At 38.4% G+C, this 21,238-nt stretch overlaps 2 protein-coding genes across 4 annotated transcripts in view; both read right to left on the minus strand.

Annotated features, from left to right (window-relative positions):
- ZCCHC9 (zinc finger CCHC-type containing 9) overlaps window positions 1-21,238 on the minus strand; it is a 342,756-nt gene that overhangs the window by 248,505 nt on the left and 73,013 nt on the right. The gene's annotated exons all lie outside the window — the stretch shown is intronic.
- RASGRF2 (Ras protein specific guanine nucleotide releasing factor 2) overlaps window positions 1-21,238 on the minus strand; it is a 265,430-nt gene that overhangs the window by 172,589 nt on the left and 71,603 nt on the right. For 2 of the 3 annotated variants that reach the window (XM_050795639.1, XM_050795640.1), the window contains exon 2: window positions 11,309-11,415. In XM_050795639.1, coding sequence (XP_050651596.1) covers window positions 11,309-11,415 — 107 coding nt within the window. Of the gene's footprint in view, window positions 1-9,171; window positions 10,112-11,308; window positions 11,416-21,238 lie in introns of those variants that run through there. The other variant, XM_050795641.1, reaches the window with a different exon arrangement.

Below are 21,238 nucleotides of genomic sequence, written 5' to 3' on the forward strand. Positions count from 1 at the left end.
GATTTATTTTATCTAATATGATTTATTTTGCACGGTTTCTTTCTTTTCTTTCTTTCTTTTTTTTTTTTTTTGATACAGGGCCTTGCTGTGTTGCCCAGGCTGGAGTGTAGTGGCCTCTCAGGCTCAAACGACCCTCCCACCTCAGCCCCCCAAGTAGCTGGGACTACAGATGCAAACTATCACACATGGCCAATTGTTTTTGTTTTATAAGATGAGGTCTCACTATGTTGCCCAGGATGCATGGCTCCTTATTCTTCACATAGTAATTTTCAGGTCATGCCATCGGTTTCATTAGGGCTCCCTAGTTTACTACTCCTATTCTGCTCTTACTGGGGTATTCCCCCAACTCTGCATCACAAAACTTTACATATCCCACTAGTAAATGGATGTCTGCTCCAGGATTTCATCAAATCAACTAAAAACACATGCAGGGCTTCTCTTCAATATTTCTCAGACCACTGGCATTTCTATTCTGCTATATTGCCAATACATATTTTATGTGATTAAATTTTCCATTTTCTAGGTAGTACTCAAGTTTTAAAATGTTTGCCTAATCTCCTCATTATTTTCATTTGGTTGGTTTTTTTTTTATTTTGTATTTTTGCTTTTTAGTTCAACTCCCACAACAAAAAAAGGTTTCCCCTGCCAAAGGACATATAAATCAACATAGTGAAAGCATAACTCAAAATTCAGCTGTTGAGTACAAACAGATGTCAACATTAGGATATATATGGGAACAAAATATTAGTGTGTAATATTTATAAGAATTAATAATCATGTATTATAATATTCCAAAATAGCTGGAAAAGAGGTTTTTTCAATTATTTAATTATTTATTTATTTTTGAGGCAGGTTCTCATTCTGTTGCCCAGGCTGGAGTGCAGTGGTACAATCACAGATCACTGCAGCCTTGACCTCCTGGGATCAAGCCATCCTCCTGCCTCAGCCTGCCAAATAGCTGGGACTACAGGTGCACACCACCAGGCGTGGCTAATTTTTTGATTTTTTTGTGCAGATGAGGTCTGACTATGTTCCCCAGGCTGGTCTTGAACTCCTGGGCTCAAGTGATCCACTGGCCTCAGCTTCCCAAAGTGCTGGGATTATAGGCACGAGCCACTGTGCCCTGATGAAGAGAGGTTTTTTAGTGTCCTCATCACAAAGAAATAATAAATGTTTAAGCTGATTAATATGCTAATTACCCTGATTTTATCATGATACAATTTATGTGTGTATTGAAGCGTCACCTTGTACCCCGTAAATATGTACAATAATCATGTATCAATCATAAATGAACAAATAAAAATTTTTTTTAAATCCTAATCAACATCACTCCATATGGAGAAAAGGGAACATTCAAATAAAATGTTGAAAAGTCCAAAGCAGAGGCACAGTGTGAAATTACAGACCTTAGTTATTTTATAGAAGGGTAGAAATTATATTAGCTTAGCAAGAGGTTGTTGTTGCTGGGCCAGAATTCTGCCCCACTTATTTTGACTGAAGACGTAGATATGAAGCAAACCCAAGATGAAATGTCATAGCCCAGGTCACTAAGGAAAAACTCCACCTATCTCCAGGGTTATGCTAAATTTTATCCAGAAAACTGTTTGGAATCAGCATTGCTCATGTCAAGAGAATCATGATGCCTTTGGGAGTGGGGAAAATCCAAGCACGGATGACAATAGTACAGCTCCTATCAAAGCAACGTTGGCTTTGGCCTTACCTAAGCAAGGCCAGTTTCTCTATCTTTACTCACACTCCTTCGGCATTACTATCATATACCGTTTCTGGTGTCAGGTTCCCTCATGTCAGGATCTCTACTTCATTGGCGAATTAATATTTTTTAGATACCACATTAACATGAGGTCCTAACACTGTCTCCTCCACCAATCTCTCTCTCTACTGACAGGCTCTTCCCTCCTAAGCTGTCCCCTCTACAGTAAACGGAAACACAAGTATCTTAGTTAAGAGAGATCAAAAAGAGGAACAAAAATTAAAGACTAAAAACCCCTCTTCTAAATATTGTTCCTTCTTTCCTGTTCACAGTCACAGTTCATTACTTAAACATTTCACTAAACTTTGGGACACGTGGAAAGTTGTCGATAATCCTTTCTAAAGTACAATTAAATATAAAAGCAGGCAAAATATTGTTACTAGGAAACACAACAGAACATCATTAGTGGTAAAATTATTACCTTGGGACAGAGAAATTTTAAGGAGTGCTTCTAAAAGTGCATATCTTTCATAGTACTATATTATGAAGCTGAGGAAAATGTTTAATATCACAATAGACATTAATGAGTCTTTCCTAACACTGAGACTTTCATTTCTTTTCAAATGTGCATAAGTAGGTATTGGTAGAATTATCTTTATCATCACAGAAAATTCTTCAGCAAGAGTACATATATAACTGCATTAATCCAACCAGAATAGATTAAAGGGGCTTATATATGAGAATATATAAAGACTCTAAGCAAAAAAGCAACAAAAATAAGTGTTGGTACGGATGTGAAGAAACTGGCACCCGCAATACGTTGCTGGTGGGAATGTAAAATGGTGCAGCCACTGTAGAAAACAGTTTGGCAGTTCCTCAAAAAGTTAAACGTAGAGTTACCAAATGACCTGGCAATTCCACTCCTAGGCATATACCCAAGAGAGTTGGTAACTTATGTTCACGTACAAATGCACACAAATATTCACAGCAGCATTACTCATACTAGCAAAAAGTGGAAACAATCTAAATGGCCATCAACTGAGGAGTAGATAAATAAAATGTGGTATATCCATACAGTGGAATAGAATTCAGCCATTAAAAGGAATGAAGTACTAACATAGGCTACAACATTAATGAAGCTTGGAAACATTATGCTAAGTGAAAGAAATCAGATGCAAAATGTTTGTATGATTCTATCTATATGCAATGTCCAGAATGAGCAAATCTCCACAGAAAGGAGATTAGCAGTTGGCTAGAGCTAGGGGAAGTGGGGAAATGGGAGTGACAGCTATCAGATATGGGGTTTCCTTTTTGGTGTTGAAAATGCTCTGAAATTAGTGGTGATGGTTGTACAACCTAGTGACTATACTAGAAAAACACTGAATTATACACTTTACAATGATAAACTTTATGGTATATGAAGTATACCTCGATACTTCCCCCCAAAAGTAATATACTTTCATTGCATTGTAATTCAAAAATTCTAATGTCAAAAAAAATCCCATAGGTATAACTACAAGACAAAAAAATGACGCAGGGTGATTTGAACAAATATAAAAGATGAATACATTTTTGTCTTACAAAGAGCTTATTAAAAAACTTCTAGAAAAACACCAATATGAAAAAAATGGGAAAAGGATATGAGATGATAATTTATACAGGAAATATAGACAGATATTAGCGATAGCAAAACACAATCTTACCAATAATCAAGAAAATGCTTATTATATCAATATATCATTTTTAACCCACTGATACAGTAAAGATTTTAAAAAGTGATTCCAGCTTTCTTCTGCCCTAGTGGAGGGAGATTAAATCAGTACACGCATTTCTGAAAAGCAATTTGGCACCATGCTGGGGCAGGGCACAAAAGATGAGTAGTACACAATTTGCTTTGAAGGAATTGAGGCTGACAGAGAGATACAGACACATAAACAAATCAATGAAATAATCTCTTAGGTGCTTTGAGCGAAATAAGAAGTTACAGTGAGGGCTCAAAGAAGGGAATGGTCAGGCCTTCCTGCTGGCAGAGGAAGAGGACCAGGAAAGAAGATGCAAGCTGCTAAGGGCTCCATCCTGAAAGATGTGTTGGTTTAAGTCAGACTGGAAGAGACATTCCCACACATTAAAATTCCTGTATGTGGTGGCTCCAGCTGGCGCCCAGGACATAAGGGGAGCAGTGGCACGAGGAGTTCACAGAGGTCAGCTCGGAGGGGCCTCGCTTGGACTGGCTCACTCCATCCCAGAACTCAGGGCAAAGCCCAGCATTGGGTAGGGAAGCAATAAATACTAGTGAAATAATGAATATTTTATCTTCTAAAAGCAACATGGAGGACCATTATCTCTCTTTCTCTGCATACATTTAAAATTTTCTACAATAAGAAGTAAACTGAATTATAATAACTAAAAGCAACCAGGAACCCTGGAATTCCTTCAGCAGATCAGATGTTTGCTTAGAAAGGGCACTCTAGTAAAACTGTAGAGAATGGATGGGAAGGAAGCCGACCTGGAAGAGACAGGCGAGGTGGCAGAGCAATAGTCCAGGCAATTGGTGTTGGTGGCCTGCACCAGGGCAATGCTGCAGACATGTGGAGGAGCGGAGAACAGTCATGTTCTGGCGTAGAATCCACAAGCAGTGACTGGAGTGAGCAGTTAGGACGGGGTCAGGGGATGATATCCTGCTGGTTTGAGTGACTGAGTGTATAGGAGACTATGCTTTGCATTCCTATCCAGGGAAAGAATATGAAGTTGCCTAGAGAAATACATGAGTTTGGGTTTGTCTTGCTTAGTATCAAGTAACTCTGAGCACCCAGTGACAGATGATATATAGATAGTTCAATATAGAAAAATACATGTGGGTGAATTTCTACATATAATGGAGGCTATATATCTTTGTGGTTAAGTGCATAGGCTTTGGAGTCAGCCTGCCCAGGACTTGATTCCAGCTCTGTCATTTACTAGATTGGTGGCCCTAAGGAGTCATTTCATTTCTCCAATACTCAGATTCACTGAGCTACTTCATGAGATATCATGCATATAGCATGGTATGTAGCAGAGCAAGTATTGAGAAAGAGCAGCTCTATCTACATGGCCTAAGTCTGGGGAGTGGATCCAAGTGAGGAAACAGGGAGAGCAAAAGCAACGCCCTACACAAGCAGCCACAGTAAAGAAAGCGACAGAACACAAGGAGTAGTGAAATAGGACAAAAAGAAATTGTCAAAGGAGTAGAGGGAGACTCAGGAGAGACATCGTAAACAAAAGGAATGAAAATGTCAAGACAAGACTTAGATCCCTATAAACTAATGTTAAAAGAAGCCCTCAAAATGAACATAAAAAGGTGGCGAATAATGTGAATAGCAAATAAAATGTCTCTAATTATATCATTCTACCTATCTATCCATATGCAAATGTACAGAAAAATCTGGAAGTATGCACAACAAACTGTTACCAGTAAATATTCTGAGGAAGTAAATGGGCTTGGGGAAATAAAGGGGGAGGGGGTGGAACTATATCTTTTTACTTTTGTATTGTCGGAGTTTTCTTTCTTTTTTTTTTTTTTTTTTTTAGGGAACTTGCTTTTATGTATTACTGGTGTAATTCAAAAGTAAGTATTAAATATGAACAGAAAGTTGAAGTTATATAAGGAAAGAAAAGCTTTGGAAATTCATTGTTGATCCAGGTGACAACAGTTACAGTAGAATAGGGACAAAACCCACCAGCAAGAGCTGGAAAGAGGAAGAGCTGCGTGCCTAGGAGAGCAACCGAACCATTTCTTCAAGAAGCCGGGCTGCACGTACAAGAGAAGACAGTAGCTAGAGGAGTAATCAGTGCCAAGAAAAGGCTTTCATTTCTCTTTTGAGACAGGAGAGATTTTCAGGAGATCCAAAAAACACAGGAAAAAAAGCTAAGGAGTGAGGAGTAAACAGACTGGAAATATAAGAGAGAAATGGAATAAGTAATGAAGCAAGAAATCAGAGAAAGAGCTCAAGGCAGAAATTTGTCTTGAACCGGAGATGGTTCTCCTGGAGCAGGCAAAGAGAATCATGAGGACGGCTCCCGCCTGCAGGTGAGATGATGTGCACGTGAGGATGGGGCCTGCCTGGTGAGTGTAGGCAAAAGGTCTGACTGCCTGGTCAGCTGGATGCTTAAGGTGCAAGACAAGCACTTGAAACAAAAACACTGAGAAGGAGGAAAGACACCTGACAAAAGTATTAACAAAGTATTAAAATAAGAAAATCCAAGCCCAGCTTTTCCCTATAGAAAACAAATTATAACCATCAAATCAAGTGAAATACTTCACAGTTTACACAGTATCCCTTCTCTTTCATGTTGCACTTTGTAGGCTGTAAAAGAAAAAGAAATGTTGAATTCTCTTTCATTGTGGCAAATATGAAGGCAAAGCCCTGACAGAATTTCTTAGCAAAATATATATATATAAAAAATACCTTTAATGGACAAAATTCACATTTTCAGCTTTAAAGTGGTGACAGTCTTACTATTACAAGAAGAATATAAATTATGGTGTTGGATTGCTTTAGGCTATAACATCACTGCCCATCTCTAATTTTTCTAGTCCTGTGATGTTGTTGTGACACATGAAACATTTTCAGCTTTTCTACGTCATCACTCTTCTCTGATTTGTGAGGGATTTCTCTCTGTGTGCATTCTCTAAAGGGCTGATTTTAGGGGGACGATATGATATACACAGCGGCCTTTAGTGCTGTACAGATTTTTATACTGTATACTTTGCTGCAAATTAAGCCTTTTTCCAAGGATGAGGTCACAAGCATTAGGTGTTGGGCGTTTGGTGCAGCTACCACATTGTGTGTGTGTGTGTGCATGTGTGTGTGTTTTAAGGGAGAGAGAGAATGAACAACAGCTGTCTCAGGCATATGTAATTGAAAGGACTAAACATTAAAAACAGACCCAAGAGGCTGCATTACAGCTTTCTTCACTGGAAAAGAGAATAAGGCTTAATTGAAAGGTTTAATGGAAGATAAAGTCTCTCTGTTCGTCAAGTTGGAGACTGATAGGGTGAAAGAAAGGGTCAGGTCAGGCCCTTGCCAAACACCATCTGACGTGAGCTTTATGGAGTGGAAACATATTCCTTTTTGTAATTCTTTTTTGTATGCTCTGCCCTTAGAGGAAAGCCTGCGATCCACCTGCACAAGATACACCCTGAGGCGAGGGAAGAGAATCAAGGTGGGGATTTGAGCAGGTTCAGCTGAAGAAATCGGAAAGCAGGCAAAAGATAGTGCGACAGTCTCAAACACAGAACACACAAGCCATCTGCAGGGTGTGCGAAGCTACACATATTCAACAGTGCTCTGTGCTAGGCTCAACGTTCTCAATATCTGTTTTCCCAATCCCTCCACCTTGGTAGAAACCCAAACTCTCCTCTCTCCTCAGGATACATCTTGCTTCTCTATCAGCCCCCTGGATACTCAACATACCAAGGGATAAATTCAGTATCTCACAGTTCCCTTCCTTTCCCAGCGATAATCATACTCTTCCAATTTCCAGCAGAAATTGCCCAATGCTTTCTGGCCAATGCTCATCATCTTTGCCCCACAAACCTGTCCTCATTCAACATTTCTTCTCCCAGTGAGTGACACCGTCCAAGTTAGGGGCCTGAGAGATGTGTTAGATGCCACCCTAGTCTAACCTTCCTCGTTTCTTCCCAAATGCCATAGTCTAGGTCCTGTGGGTATTAGGCTTAGTCCAAGATGGGAAGACCCTTGGAAGATATACAATTGGATCCACATCCAGGCCATGACTATCTCTTAACTGCTGATACTTTGCTTGGTCCATGTTCTAGCAGATGAAACACTGAAAAGTTGTCTTTTCAGCTAACAAGCCCTAAGGACTCACAATCAACCAGGTCAGTGTCTTTGATTGTCCTAGTGTCTACAACTAAATTAACCATGATGGACACATATGGACAAGAAAACAAAGAAGAAATGTCAGGTTATTTTTTATGTCCAGAGTTCCATACTCAAGTAGCAAACCACGTATGAAATAAGCATAGACGTAACTGCTATGAAAATGCTCTGGTCTCAGCTCGACCAGACAAAAACAAGACTGGGTCTTGGTAGCAGCTTCCCCTGAACTAGTGCCATAACATGTGGTAAAATGATATCCTAAATGTGCCCGTGTTCTTAGAAATGCAGTATTGGCGAATGGTAAGCAAAACATTAAAATGAGCTTCTTGGACTGGTCAAAGCTTCAAAATGAAAAATGTTAATTCCAAAATGATTTTTTTTTCTGGGCCGGATCTAAAGGAGAAAACATGCAACTGGACATCCCAGAAAATAACCCTAAGATTCTCTGAAGGCAAAGTGGGGGCAAGTAGATTCTGCTCTGAGATATGAAAACCAGTAGAACAATGTGATTTTCATAGCACACAAAGACAGTACACCCAGGCTGGTACTGAAAAGCCATCCCAGGAAAACAAAAGTAAACAGAGAAGGGGTTCTGAGCAGTCTTTGAATCTAAGCAGCATCTACAGGAGGATTTGCAGCTCGGGAAAGAACGTCTCGTGCTAAACTAATCAAAAGTTTTGACTTTTTAAAAGAGGGATCGATAAAACCATAAATATGGAGTAGTTAAAACTTTTATATTAGAAAGGCAGCAGTACTGAATTAATGCCATCAGACTGTCCTTTGAGGGTGAAATGTTTAGTCAACCAACCATAATTAATTAATTGTGTTTTATTACAACGTCAAGCAAAAATGGCTGATCAATTCTCGCTCCGAATCAGCTTCATTAACTTTCTGGCTTTGTTCGTACATGAACAAAATCACACCAAAAACTCAACTTAATCAATCTTAGATCAAAAAGTTTTCTTCCCTGATTTAGAAAACAAAAACTTAAGAAATACCTCAATGCAAAAAGTAAAATATAAAAACTCAGTATAAAGCAGTCAGATTAAAAGAAGTTATCAAAGAACCCAGTCCCAGGTCTCAAGTCAAGGGAAAAGCAAACCTAATAGACCAAAAAGTCAAAACATCAAGAAAAAAGTCAATTATTAACCAAATCTTCAAATCTGAAAAGAAGAGAATTTTCACCATTGTATCACCTAAACCACTTAAGTGGTTTCTGAAGTCTGTCTCCTGACAAGATCACGCATGCCCTGGTTTTGACTGTATGTCAAACGCCACCAAATAATTACTGACTCAGTTTCCTGTAGATGACAAAATGCATTCCTGGGACAGAAAAAAGATTTCTTACTTGAAATCTAATCATCTTTAAAGCAACTTGCATTATTTGTATTTGGTTCACCAAGATATTTGCTTGGCAACTACAAAGGCATTTGGGCTACTGATGGTGCTTGCTCTCCTGGAATGAAAAAGATGGGAAAACGGGCATGTTTTAAATTATGTATTTTAACTCTTAGGTAGAAAGGAATAGAGATTGTAAAAAGGAAAAGATTGTGTCTGGAAATGACCCAAAGGCTCTACCTTGCCAGCTTGATGCTTCTTTCATCTTTGAAGGCTTGACTTTCTTTCTACAGCAAGTCATTCTGCATTAGTCCCAAGTCTGGATCAAAACCCTCAAACAGAGAGCACCAAGAGCAAGGATGGTCGAACCATGTGCCGGGGTCATGATGACTCGTGGCAAGCTCCCCTGGGGCCTTTATGGAGAGCGGCACTAAGTTGCCAGCCCCATGCAACTCAGAGAAAGAAAAGGAACTGAAAAATTTTGCAAATAACATCTACTCTCAACCCTAGTCTCACATTAATTTATTTTCGTCTTTGAATGAGGAAGAGAAAAAAAATAGAACAAGAAAAGACTGTAGAGATAAAGAGGACAATGCAGGTAAGTACAATATTGAACACTAGCTAAGGGTCCTGAAGTCCAATTGACTTGGATTTGAATCCTAGAACGGCAGCTTGACAACTTTGTGTTAGAACTTGGCCAATCTGCCTGTCATAAATTTTTGTTTTCTCATCTGTAAAATGGGGATAATAATGCCCTATTAGCTTGTTGTGAAGAATTAAAAAAAGATAAGCATGTAAAGCACTTGGCACACTGCTTGTCAGAGAAGGTGGTAAATATAAGTAGCTGAAGAGACAGCATCAAGGGTTCAAAGAACAGCCTGAACTCACTCAAAAATGCCTCATTCTTTTTCTTGTTGTTTTTTGTTTGTTTGTTTGTTTGTTTTGAGATGGAATCTTGCTCTCTCCCCCAGGCTGGAGCGCAGTGCTGTGATCTTGGCTCACTGTAACCTCCGACTCCCAGATTTGAGCAATTCTCCTGCCTCAGCCTCCTGAGTAGCTGGGAGTAAAGGCATGTACCACCATGCCCAAGTAATTTTTGTATTTTTAGTAGAGACAGGGTTTCACCATGTTGGCCAGGCTGGTCTCGAACTCCTGGCCTCGGGTGATCCGCCCACCTCAGCCTCCCAAAGTGCTGGGATTACAGGCATAAACCACCATGCCCATCCTAAATGCCTCATTCTTATAAGTAAACTGAAGAAATTTCCTGATCACCTACTACATAATTAGCAATGCGCTTCACTCAGACATGAATGTGCCCCAATCCCTCTCCTCATTCTCAAGGTGTATACAATCCTACCCAGAAAACAGAAATCTAACACATTAACTACATTAAAAAGGCAATGATAACCAGAATTGCTGTCGCCCACGTGCAGTACACAATGCAAGTACTGCAGCCATTTGAAGAGGGCGCCAGTGAGGGCTGACTTGCAGGGAGATGTCTCAGGGCAGGAGTGGTAGAGAGGAACAGACAGACGGAGAAGGGAAGGCTCATCAGGTGAAGAAAAAGAAAGCATGCCACAGCTAGAGTGTTGGCCCAAAATACCCACGAGATGAGCAAGACAAGAGAGCAGGGAATTGTGGAGTGGCAGCCTGGATTAGGGAGTGGACAGGCAAAAAGCAAGAGCTTGAGAGCCATGGGAAACAAAACTGAACCAGGTTTAGGGATTGAATCAGAAAACAAAAGAGAGGGACCTGCCCTGCATCTCTTTCAGATTTCTAGTTCCCATTTAAGGCCTTGTACACATCTTTCCACCTTCCTGATGTTTCTTAGGCGGAAGTGAACTCACACTGTTCTATTTCTCTAAATAGAGGATGTCATCACCTTCTTTTGATAACCAAGATGCACAAAGCAGGGTTTACAAATGTAGGCTGGGCTAGGGCCATCTCCCAGCTCTGTGGTTTACTAGCTGTGTGACCTCAGGCAGGAAAACTAACCTTCCAGGCCTCAGTTTCCTTATCTGCAGACAGGGGAATTATAATGCCCCTCTTGCCAATTGTTGACAGGATAAGTGAGTCAATATATTCAATACATTCTGTAATTGGAAAGCACATATAACAGTGCCTGGCACATAGGAAGAAATCTATAAAAGTGACTACTACTACTACTTGTTATTATCATTTTATCTACTACCATTAATCTTTAGCTGGAATGTAGCCACGGAAAGCTCAAATAATTATCTCACACATGACTAAGGAGCAGGTACCAGGAGAAAACTCATCTTAGAATTGCAAGTTCTTCCAAAACTACCACCAACAATGATAACCCCAATGCAGGACCCAGACAATTAAGTACCACCCTGGAGGACTGAGCCTATACCTGGCTTGGTGAATGGCCTCCATCCACTCTTTACCATCCTGCTCCTCCTCACAGCGCAGCTCCAGTGGCTTCTGACCTTCATGGCCAAAAAGAACAGTAAAGTAATACTGGAAAGGAAAACAAACACAAAAAGTTTAGTTCTATTTTTCAAGCACAACAGCATAATAACACAGTATTTGCCTACAAAGGGTATATATTTACAAAATACATCAGCGCTTATGCAAATTGTATTTCAAAATGCAACATTTCACTCTTGGTCCAGTCGGCAATGACTTTGCACCTAGAAGATACCACAGACTGCAGCTGAACAGCCCTCAGTTAGGGTCAACCCTTAACATTCCCATTATGTACCTTTCTATATAAGTACAAAAAAGAATATTGCACACATTGGGCTATGCAGATAAATGAAAGGTAATATGATATTTTCCAAAAAGTTTTCCTTTTTTGTGGTGTGATAAAGCTGCAGGGACGCATAAGTTTATATCACGGCACTAGCTAATTTTATTATCTATTATCTATTATATTCTATATCTATTCTCCATTCTGGGAAGCAATATGCCTATAATTACGCAGTCCAATTGCTGACATTTGCCTCTTCTGCAACCTTAGCAGATGTCATCAATTGCTTATGTCCCTGTTTTCCCAGAGGTAGCCTTGCAATTGTGTTCAACACAGTATTCCAGAATGCATACTTCACATGGGAAAGGAAATGTAATTGCCATCCTAGGGGTCAATATGTGATCAGAATTCCTTTTTGGTAGAAGTGTAACATAAGTTATTGTTGGATGAAAGGAACTGGGCTTAAGTAGGGAAAAGACTGACATTTATCAGGGATAAAATAATTTCTCTCATATGAGCCTGATTCATAATCACCAAAAGCTGGAAACAACCTAAATATCCTTTAATAAGTGAGTGAATAAATAAACGCAGTACATCCAAACAATGGAATACTACTCAGCAATAAAAAGAAAAGAATTCTTGATAAAAGCAATAACGTGGAGTAAAAGCATCAGGTTGAATAGAAAAGTCAGTCTCAAAAGGTTACATACTATATACAATTCCTGTTGTGTGATATTCTTAAAATAGGGACAGAGAACAGATCGGGGTTTCCAGAGGTCAGGGGTGGGAGTGTGTGACTATAAAGGAATCACATGAGGGAGCTTAGGTGGTGATAAAATGGTTCTGTATCCTGATTATGGAGGTTACACAAATCCAAGCATGTGTTTACATTCATAGAACTATGCACCAAACAAGGGACAATTTTATACTATAAATACACAGATAAAAATTTGTAAATGGCTTCTCAGGATTCTATAACAGAGATAATCATATAACCAAGATTCAAAGACTCCCAAATTCATGCTAGTTTACTCAACCACTCCGTGTTCCAGCAAAGATAGACATGGAATGGGGAGCTTTACAACAGTAAGCAGAGTCCTCAGATGACAGTTCTAAAGCAGAAATATTTTACAATCATCTTGGAATAATCTGTGTTAAGAAGCGGAGAATTCTCATGTAAAATATGCAGAAATATATATGTATGCTGAGTTTAGAGTGTGCTTTGAATTAGACAAAGTGACAGATGTCTTGAGTTGAAGATGCATTGCCCTTCGACAACATTCACGAATAACAATACACCCAGTAGATCACGATCAGTCAGTAAAATCTCAGACTTTTTTTTTTTTTTTTTTTGAGACAGAGTCTCGCTCTGTCACCCAGGCTGGAGTGCAATGGCATGATCCTGGCTCATTGCAACCTCCGTCTCCCAGGTTCAAGTGATTCTCCTGCCTCAGCCTCCTGAGTAGCTGGGATTACAGGCATGTACCACCACGCCGGGCTAATTTTTGTATTTTTAGTAGAGATGAGGTTTCACCATGTTGGTCAGGCTGGTCTCGAACTCCTGACCTCGTTATCTGCCCACCTTAGCCTCCCAAAGTGCTAGGATTACAGGCGTGCGCCATCGCGCCGCGCCAATCTCAGATATTTTTAAGTTGTAATTGAACACATGGGCTATCTGAAGATTTGCTCTAGCCTATCAAGTTTCAAAATGCTTTAAAACAAGCCACTAGATCCAGAAAAACTAGTAGTGCTCCAGAGTTAATGCTCATCTCTACCCCATTTTATTTCCAAGCCCCTTAGGCTATGTCCTCTCCAAGTTCCTGACCACTGTGAACCGATATAGGGCAAAGCAGTAAACCAAGCTGAGGGAAAATCCCAAACTGGGTGAAATATACATAGCCAAGCTAAAGTAGGGGAGAAGAAAAGGAATCCTCAGGTATAGAAACAAAGGTGAAAGGCAAAGCCATAGCCAAAAGCACAGGAACCAAGGTTCTAACATCCAAGGGGGTGTTCCCCATGGTCTTGGCTCTGTGCAGGGCACCAAGTTGGAGCTAAGATCCATGCATAACATCAGGAACTATGAAGGGTTACCACCTCCGTGTAACAGAGACTAGAAAAACTCTCCCCCAAATCCACTGAACACCAGGAAAATTTCCAAATGAATCAGAAATGTTAATGCTCTATTGTATTGATAATTATTACAATAATATCAAATACTACTTAAAATATTACTATCAGTAGTAGTAAGAAATTATAAAGTATCTTATTCCTCTTCTGCTTATTTCCCAACAATTCCATTTCCCTAGTTGAGGAATAGTATCAAGTCACTTAAAAAAATAAAATAAGTTGAGCATGGTGGCTCACACCTGTAATCACACCACTTTTGCAGGCTGAGACAGGAGGATCGCTTGAGCCCAGGAGTTTGAGATCATCCTTGGCAATATAGTGACACCCTGTTTCTTTTTCTTTCTTTCTTTTCTTTTCTTTTCTTTTCTTTTTTTTTTTTTTTGAGACCTGTTTCTACAAAAATAAAAATGAAAAAATTGGCTACGTATGGTGGCACACAGCTGTAGTCCCAGCTACTCGGAAGACTGAGGTGGAAGGATTGCTTGAGCCCAGGAAGTCAAGGCTGCAGGGTGCAGTGAGCAGTAATTGGGCCACTGGTCTAGCCTGGGCTACAGAGTGAGACTCTGCCTCAAAACAAACAAACAAAAAGTTAAAGTAAAAAAATTAAGCCATAAGAGTATTTTTTTAAACGAGTGAATGCCACTATACCTCTGAATAGGATGAACTGTCCTAACTAGGACTTGAAATCCAGAAACATTAAGACTAATGATTTGATTACACAAAAATAAAACACTTCTGCATAACAAAACTACTGTAAGCAATGCATAAAGACATGTGACAAACTGGAAAAATATAAGCAATTTGTATAAAAAGGATAATATCATTAATAAATATAATCATGTGGTTTTTCTCCTTAGCCTATACATATGGTAAGTTATATTAATGGATGTACTAATATTTACAACCTCTACAGTTATATTACTTGTATGTACAACGTTCTATGTAGTTCATAAGTTGAAAGATGCATATCCTCTATATTCTGTTTTTTCTTTTTTGATTGATGTTTATATTAATGAGAGCCAGTTTAAAATCCAATGAAATGGAGCACATTACATTTTTTTCCATTTGTTCTGTCAGTTTTTGCTTTATGTGTTTTAATGCATAATATATATTATTGGGTGTGGACAAGTTTAGACCTGCTACATTTTCTAATGAATTAAATATTTTATTGATATAGTGGCCCTCTTTAGCCCAAATTATACACATTTGGCATCATAGTCTAACTTTGTCTTTTGGTTAGTGTTTACATATTATGTCTCTTCTATCACTTTATTTTTAATGTTCTCTTTTTATATTTTAGGTATATCCCTTTTAAATCACTTTTACAGTAACTCAATTTGTAAACATATTTTTGAAATAATTTTAAGCTTATCAGAAAGTTGGGGCCGGGCGCGGTGACTCAAGCCTGTAATCCCAGCACTTTGGGAGGCCGAGACGGGTGGATCACGAGGTCAGGAGATCGAAACCATCCTGGCTAACACGGTGAAACCCCTTCTCTACTAAAAAAATACAAAAAAACTAGCCGGGCGAGGTGGCGGGCGCCTGTAGTCCCAGCTACTGAGGAGGCTGAGGCAGGAGAATGGCGTAAACCCGGGAGGCGGAGCTTGCAGTGAGCTGAGATCCGGCCACTGCACTCCAGCCTGGGCGACAGAGCGAGACTCCGTCTCAAAAAAAAAAAAAAAAAAGAAAGTTGGAAAAATCAAAATACAGCAAAATACTAGGAAATCTGTTAATATAACTTACCATATGAATAGGCTAAGGAGAAAATTTTATTATCTGATTCTAAGAAGAGTCAAATCCTGGTAAAAGCAAAACTTTAAAACTGTTAGAAAGTAATATAAGAGAATATCTTTATGATCTTGGGATGGAAAAGTACTCGTTAAACAAGACACAAAGCCCAAATCATAAAAAAAGATTGAAAATGTTGATTGCATTGAAATTTAAAACTTTTATACAACAAATGATACCCATAAAAGTGAAAGACAAGCCACAGATTTGAAAAACATACTTGCAACAAATTTTACTGATAAAAATTAGTGTCAAGAATATAGGCCAGGCACAGGGGCTCCTCTTGTAATCCCGGCAATTTGAGATGCCAAGGCAGGAGGACTGCTTGAGCCCAGGAGCTTGAGACCAGCCTAAGCAACATAGCAAAGCCTCATCTCTACAGAAAATTTAAAAATTAGCCAGATATGGTGGCATGCACCTGCGTTCTCAGCTGCCTGGGAGGCTGAGGCAGGAAGACTGCTTGAGGGCAAGAGTTTGAGACTGCAGTTTGCCATGGTTCCACCACTGCACTTCAGCCTAAGCAAAATACTGAAACCCCGTCTCTACAAAAAAAAAAAAAAAAAAAAAAAAAGAATATACAAATATTTACAAATCACTATTTTTTTAAACTCAATATAAATACAGGCAAAGGTTATGAACACACCACATCCAGATGATGAGATACAAATGATTAACAAATTTTAAAAGACATTTAATTTTACTCATAATCAGGGAAATGAAAATTAAAAAAAAATAAACAACAGTTCACTTCCATTAGATGGACAGAAATTAAAACACCTGACCATACTAAATGTTGACAAGGAGACAGCACTGGAAAGAATTATATACTATGGTTACACAAATTGGAACAAGTCCTTTGGAAAGCAATTTGACAAAACCTGGTAAAGCTGAAGATACACATATCCTCTCACCTTAGCAATATCACTCCTCCACATGTACCATAAACAATCACATACTGGTACAAGTAAACATATTCACATTTTAGAATTACAAAACAACTGGAATCAATCTAAATGTCCACCAACAGGAGAAAGGACAAATACTACAAGGAGTATCTGTACAATAATATACCATAAAGCAATTAAAATGAATAATTAGAGCTACAAAGAACAGCACAAATGAACCAACTCCATGTTGAGCAAAAAATGTTTCTGTATATACAGTATGATATCATTTCCATAAGGCTTAAAACTATGCATATCAAGCTATTTATTTTTAGATATGTACATAGTTAGAAAGATATAAAGAAATACAAGGAAATATAAACAATAAACTGAAGATAATAGGTTTCTCTAGGGGAGAAAGGATAGCAAGAGGTTTCAAGGAGGGGTACATGGGATTTCAACTGAATTTTTTTTCTTAAAAAAAACTTTTTATTTTGATTTTCTTTGTAATCTTTAAAAATTTTCCGAGAGCACAATAAAGACTTCACCTAGGTGCACCTTTTAACATTTTTTGCCTCATTTATATTCATTGTGTAATAAATTTAAAACAAATAACTAAAGATCCATACAAAGGAATATTATCATGAAATTTCAGAAGAGGACTGACAAAAAGAGGATCCTACAAGCTTCCAGAGAGAGACAGAAAATAAAGAAGCCACATAAAAAGGATGTGAAATTAGGATAGCATTGAGAGTTGCTGGAAGAAAGTAGAGCAATGCCTTTAATGTCGTGAGGAGAAAAATATATTCAACATAGAATTCTGTATTCAACTAAACTACCAATCAAGTATTAGGACAGAATACATATTTTTTAGCAGCTTGAAAAATATTCCTTGTAGAATCCTGATATGGTTTGGCTGCGTCCCCAACCAAATCTCATCTTGAATTGTAGCTTCCATAATTCTCACGTGTTGTGGGAGGGCCCTGGTGGGAGATAACTGAATCATGGGGGTGGTTTCCCCCATACTGTTCTCATGATAGTGAATAATTCTCATGAGATCTGATAGTTTTATAAATGGGATTTGCCTTGCACAAGCTCTCTCTTTTGTGGCTGCTATGTAAGACATCCCCTTGTTCTTCCTTCATCTTCTGCCATGATTGTGAGGCCGCCTCAGCCACATGGAACTGTGAGTCCATTAAACCTCCTTTCTTTGTAAATTACCCAGTCTCAGGTATGTCTTTATTAGCATTATGAGAATGGACTAATACAAATCCCTTCCTAAGGAAGTTACTGTATATATTCTATTGCAAATAAAGGGATTAACTAAGAAATAGGAATACAGAGGGCCCAGGAAACTATGGTTCCAACACAGGAATGTAACACAGGAAAATATCTGAATGACAGCTGTACAAAAGATCCAGAGAACAATCAGCCCAATTTTGACAAGATGGGAGTATCTGGAAGGGAAGCCACTAGGAATTTAAAAAAACGGATAAAATATCTGGAATAGGTATACAATGTCCCTAAGTATTTGGTGAAAAAATTATAGTTAAGAGTGGCACAGATATATTAAAATATTTATCAAAAAATAAGGACATGCAAACAGAAAACTAAGCAAATTCGATGTGGGGGGTGGCAATTATTAATTCCAGGAAGAAAACATAAACTTATCCGGAAAAGTAAAAGTAAAAATAGTATATTATTTGGGTCTGCAGTGAACTATATTTCCAATGACAGTGTTAATAACAATTAATTAATAACAGTATTTCTATCATAGTGTTAATCAAAATTGCTGATTTTACCAAAATTATTGATATAATCATATATACAGAACAGGAGAGAGGGAGGCAGAAGGTAAGAAGATGGCAGGAGGAAAATAGAGCTAAATCTGCAATGACTATAACAATTCAATAGGAAATACTTAAAATTCATAACCCAAGAAATACCTCTATAAGCATATTATTTTAAAATATGAAGGTAACAGGAAAAGAAAAAAGGCCAATTTGAAAAACATTTCCTTCTAAATTATCCTTTTCATCTAAGTTTTCATTTTTCTTTATAGTATTTGTTGGTACATTTTCTCCATGTTTAATATTATTTGTGCCTTTTTTAAAAAATGGTAATTCTACAAATGTTTTCTGAAATCAGTAGGACTTCCTGATTATTGCTGTTGTTTTTCTGTTTTATTAATTTCTTCTCCATATTCCTTTTATCATCTGTTCTTTGGATATTTGTTCTGTGGTTCTTTTAGCTTCTTGAGTTCAGTGCTTGAGTTCTCAGCTCAAATGTTACTAATTTGCCATGCCCCTTATTCTTTCTTTAACTCCCATAGGATGTACGTTTGAATCCTTCAGTCCACCATCTATATGCCTTAACAACACGTTTACATTCATATTTTCCATTTCTTTATCTCTCTGTTTTCTGTGCTGAATTATCTAAGACTTTCTTCTAATTCACCAATTCTCTATTCAGCTGTAACTAGCATAAACTTAGCCAGTCTACTGAGTTACTTTTTAAATTTATTATTTTTTTAATTGTACTTCAAGTTCTAGGGTACATGTGCACAACATGCAGGTTTGTTACATATGTATATATGTGCCATGTTGGTGTGCTGCACCCATTAACTCGTCATTTACATGAGGTATATCTCCTAATACTATCCCTCCCCCTTCCCCCCACCTCATGACAGGCCCCAGTGTGTGATGTTCCCTGCCCTGTGTCCAAGTGTTCTCATTGTTCAATTCCCACCTATGAGTGAGAACATGCTGTGTTTGGTTTTCTGTCCTTGCGACAGTTTGCTCAGAATGATGGTTTCCAGCTTCATCCATGTCCCTACAAAGGACATGAACTCATCCTTTTTTATGGCTGCACAGTATTCCATGGTGTATATGTGCCACATTTTCTTAATCCAGTCTATCAGTGCTGGACATTTGGGTGGGTTCCAAGTCTTTGCTATTGTGAATAGTGCTGCAATAAGCATATGTGTGCATGTGTCTTTATAGCAGCATGATTTATAATCCTTTGGGTATATACCCAGTAATGGGATGGCTGGGTCAAATGGTATTTCTAGTTCTAGATCCTTGAGGAATTGCCACACTGTCTTCCACAATGCTTGAACCAGTTTACAGTGCCACCAACAGTGTAAAAGTATTCCTGTTTCTCCACATCCTCTCCAGCACCTGTTGTTTCTTGACTTTTTAATGATTGCCATTTAACTGGTGTGAGATGGTATCTCCTTGTGGTTTTGATTTGCATTTCTCTGATGGCCAGTGATGATGAGCATTTTTTCATGTGTCTGTTGGCTGCATAAATGTCTTCTTTTGAGAAGTGTCTGTTCATATCCTTTGCCCACTTTTTGATAGGGTTGTTTGTTTTTTTCTTGTGAATTTGTTTAAGTTCTTTGCAGATTCTTGATATTAGCCCTTTGTCAGAAGGGTAGATTGTAAATATTTTCTCCCATTCTGTAGGTTGTCTGTTCACTCTGATGGTAGTTTCTTTTGCTGTGCAGAAGCTCTTTAGTTTAATTAGATCCCATTTGTCTATTTTGGCTTTTGTTGCCTTTCTTTTTGGTGTTTTAGTCATGAAGTCCTTGCCCATGCCTATGGCCTGAATGGTATTGCTTAGGTTTTCTTCTAGGGTTTTTATGGTTTTAGGTCTAACATTTAAGCCTTTAATCCATCTTGAATTAATTTTTGTATAAGGTGTAAGGAAGGGATCCGGTTTCAGCCTTCTATATATGGCTAGCCAGTTCTCCCAGCATCATTTATTAAACAGGGAATCCTTTCCCCATTGCTTGTTTTTGTCAGGTTTGTCAAAGATCAGATGGTTGTAGATGTGTGGTATTATTTCTGAGGGCTCTGTTCTGTTCCGTTAGTCTATGTCTCTGTTTTGGTACCAGTACCATGCTGTTTTGGTTACTGTAGCCTTGTAGTATAGTTTGAAGTCAGGTAGCATGATGCCTCCAGCTTTGTTCTTTTGGTTTAGGATTGTCTTGGCAATGCAGACTCTTTTTCAGTTCCATATGACCTTTAAAGCAGTTTTTTCCAATTCTGTGAAGAAAGTCATTGATAGCTTGATGGGGATGGCATTGAATCTATAAATTACCTTGGGTGGTATGGGCATTTTCATGATATTGATTCTTGCTATCCATGAGCATGGAATGTTCTTTCATTTGTTTGTGTCCTCTTTTGTTTCGTTGAGCAGTGGTTTGTAGTTCTCCTTGAAGAGGTCATTCACATCCCTTGTAAGTTGGATTCCTAGGTATTCTCTTTGAAGCAATTGTGAATGGGAGTTCATTCATGATTTTGCTCTCTGTTTGTCTGTCATTGGTGTATAGGAATGCTTGTGATTTTTGCACATTGATTTTGTATCCTGAGACTTTGCTGAAGTTGTTTGTCAGCTTGAGATTTTGGGCTGAGACGATGGGGTTTTCTAAATACACAATCATGTCATCTGCAGATAGGGACAATTTGGCTTCCTCTTTTCCTAATTGAATACCTTTTATTTCTTTCTCCTGCCTGACTGCCCTGGCCAGAACTTCCAACACTATGTTGAATAGGAGTGGTGAGAGAAGGCATCCCTGTCTTGTGCCAGTTTTCAAAGGGAATGCTTCCAGTTTTTGCCCATTCAGTATGACACTGGCTGAGGGTTTGTCATAAATAGCTCTTATTATTTTGAGATATGTCCCATCAATACCTAGTTTATTGAGACTTTTTAGCATGAAGGGCTGTTGAATTTTGGCCAAGGTCTTTTCTACATCTATTGAGATAATCATACAGTTTTTGTCTTTGGT

Source organism: Macaca thibetana, chromosome 6 (assembly GCF_024542745.1).
Source record: "Macaca thibetana thibetana isolate TM-01 chromosome 6, ASM2454274v1, whole genome shotgun sequence".
NCBI classification, from domain to species: domain Eukaryota; kingdom Metazoa; phylum Chordata; class Mammalia; order Primates; family Cercopithecidae; genus Macaca; species Macaca thibetana.